Source organism: Sus scrofa, chromosome 9 (genome assembly GCF_054392235.1).
Source record: "Sus scrofa isolate SSC_HxYL_T2T_F1_AM1 chromosome 9, Sscrofa_HxYL_maternal_Yorkshire_Landrace_v2.0, whole genome shotgun sequence".
In the NCBI taxonomy this organism is placed as follows: domain Eukaryota; kingdom Metazoa; phylum Chordata; class Mammalia; order Artiodactyla; family Suidae; genus Sus; species Sus scrofa.
The window spans coordinates 4718508-4721068 of record NC_139391.1 but is presented as its reverse complement, the minus strand read 5'-3'; the positions used below and the strand labels follow the sequence as shown (position 1 = coordinate 4721068).

General features: G+C 50.6%; 1 protein-coding gene across 1 annotated transcript; it reads left to right on the top strand.

Annotated features, from left to right (window-relative positions):
* The first annotated feature begins 1249 nt into the window (after positions 1 to 1249).
* Positions 1250 to 2197, top strand: LOC110255372 (olfactory receptor 51Q1-like). The gene has a single exon (XM_084978280.1). The coding sequence runs from the start codon at positions 1250 to 1252 to the stop codon at positions 2195 to 2197; it is 948 nt and encodes a 315-aa protein (XP_084834406.1).
* The last annotated feature ends 364 nt before the right edge of the window (positions 2198 to 2561 follow it).

Here is a 2561-nt window from a genome sequence, read left to right as displayed (position 1 = left end):
ACGGGAGATATGCAGAAAACTGAGTAACTCCTTCAAACAGCGCAAGCCATAACCTTAAATACCAGCTGAAGCTGAAGACAGACAGAGATGCTGGGAGGCAGGCTGTTGGGGGGTCATCAGGAAAGTCACGGTCAGTAAGAGGAAGGTGATTACGCAGCGTTAGGTCCTGGCCTCGCCCATTGATGAGAGTTTGCAGAGATTTCCTCTCCTTTTCCCTGAGCAGAGAAGATATCTTCACAAATCCACCTTTTTCCTTCTAAATATCAACATCTCTTCCAGAAGAACAACTGCTGCTCAGTTTTCAGAGAATCTCCCATGCCTGCTGTTTCTTAAAAATCACCAGCTCAAGATAATCCTTATGCCACAGAGGCATTCTTCAGGGTGCAATTCTGCTCCCCTGCACTTCAGGAACTTAGAAATCTTCAGAAAACTATTGGTTGATGCAAAGGATTGAATTGCTTCACGCAACAAAAGGAACCTTTGCTTGAATCCAGCTCTGCCAGGCTGTTCCCACAGAGATGCGCCTACCTGTGGTTGCAGCCTCTTCCAGAGAGTGCTTCCCAGCCCAGCTTTTTAACATAGGTCCTCCCGACAGGTGTCTGGGCACCAGAGCCTTACACATTTTGCTCATCTAAGGTCCTCTGCTGGTGTGTTTATCGACAGAGGTCCCTTACCACCTGGCCTCTAAAAGTTCTTCTTTCTCAGGAGTCCCGAGTTTCTCAGGATTCCTCAGTTCCTCGGGCATTATGTTTCCCCACTCCTCACCCCGTTCCTTTCTCTCTCTGTGGTTTAATCCACTCAAAAGAGTGAATAAGGTATGTAGGGTTGCCTTGTACAATTGCTGGTCTTAGCTCTCTTTTTCCTAGCTTAATGGCAGGGAAGAGTGTCCTACAGTCACCTTCTCTCCGCAGCAGTTGTCCCCAATAGCCATGAAACACCCCGACATCTTCCTGCTGTAAAGGACAGATAAAGACATCCTTGGATAAATACATATACATGTATATATATCACCTATGATCTTAATTAAGTAACTGGCAGGTGGAGAGATGACAAGCTCTGAGGTAAAACAAGCAAGGACAATAAAACATTTGTAAACGCATCTCCCCGGTATTTCCGTTCCCAGGTCTTCCCTGGTGCTCTCTTACTCAGTGATTTCAAGTGGCCGTGGAGCATTGACTCGGGTCCTTGTGTTTTCCACTTTCTGTAGATTTGCCAGTGAACTCCGGTCTTGCGGCTGTCTCCTCCCGTCATGTTTTTGGTCACTAACTCCACTCAAGTGTCCTTCTCCTTCCTGCTCACGGGCATCCCTGGGTTCGAGAGCGCCCACGTCTGGATCTCCATCCCCTTCTGCTGCCTCTACGCCATCTCCATGGTGGGAAACGCCAGCATCCTCGCGGTCATCGGCACAGAGCCAGCCCTCCGCCAGCCCATGTACCTGTTCCTCTCCATGCTGGCCCTGACCGACCTGGGGCTCACCCTCACCACTCTGCCCACGGTCATGCCGCTCCTCTGGTTTGACGTTCGCGAGATCAGTTTTGAGGGCTGCTTTGCCCAGTTCTTCTTCCTGCATGCCTTCTCCTTCATGGAATCTTCCGTGCTGCTGGCCATGGCCTTTGACCGCTATGTGGCCATCTGCCGCCCCCTGCATTATGCCACCATCCTCACCCACGAGGTGATCTGCAGGATAGGTCTAGCCATCATCGGCCGCTGTCTTCTGGCTGTTCTCCCCCCGCTGTTCCTGCTGAAACGGCTCCCCTTCTGTGGCTCCCGTCGTCTCTCCCACTCCTACTGCCTCCATCAAGACATGACTCGCCTGGCGTGTGCCGACACCACTCGCAATAACTGGCACGGGTTTGTTCTAGCTCTGCTCATTACCGTACTGGACCCCCTGCTCATTGGGCTCTCCTACGTACTCATCCTGAGAAGCGTCCTGAGGATCGGCTCCCGGCTTGAAAGGCTGCGGGTTCTCAATAACTGTCTGTCCCACATCTTGGCTGTTCTGATCTTCTATGTGCCCATGGTGGGGGTGTCCATGACGCACCGCTTTGCCAAGCGTGCCTCTCCAATTGTACACATCAGTATCGCCAACATCTACCTTCTGGCCCCTCCCGTGATGAATCCCATCATCTACAGTGTTAAAACCAAACAGGTCCGTCAGGGGATCCTTCACCTCTGTGCTCACAGACAGTTGCAGTAGAGTCCGGAGCAGTGGGTTTTCGGTACTACGCCTTAAAAAAAATAATTTGGGAAACTTGGAAAATTCTGCTTTGGGTGTCTAGTCATGTATGAATCACAAAAAAAGAAAGGAAGTTAAATACATGATTGCACTCCCCGAATTTGTTATTTATTTATTTATTATTTATTTATTTATTTAGTCTTTTTAGGGCCATGCCCACAGCACATGGAGGGTCCCAGGCTAGGGGTCAAATTGGAGCCACAGCTGCCAGCCTACACCACAGCCACAGCAACGCCCCATCCGAGCCTCGTCTGCGACCTACACCACAGCTCATGGCAACGCTGGATCCTTAACCCACTGAGCGAGGCCAGGGATCAAACCTGCA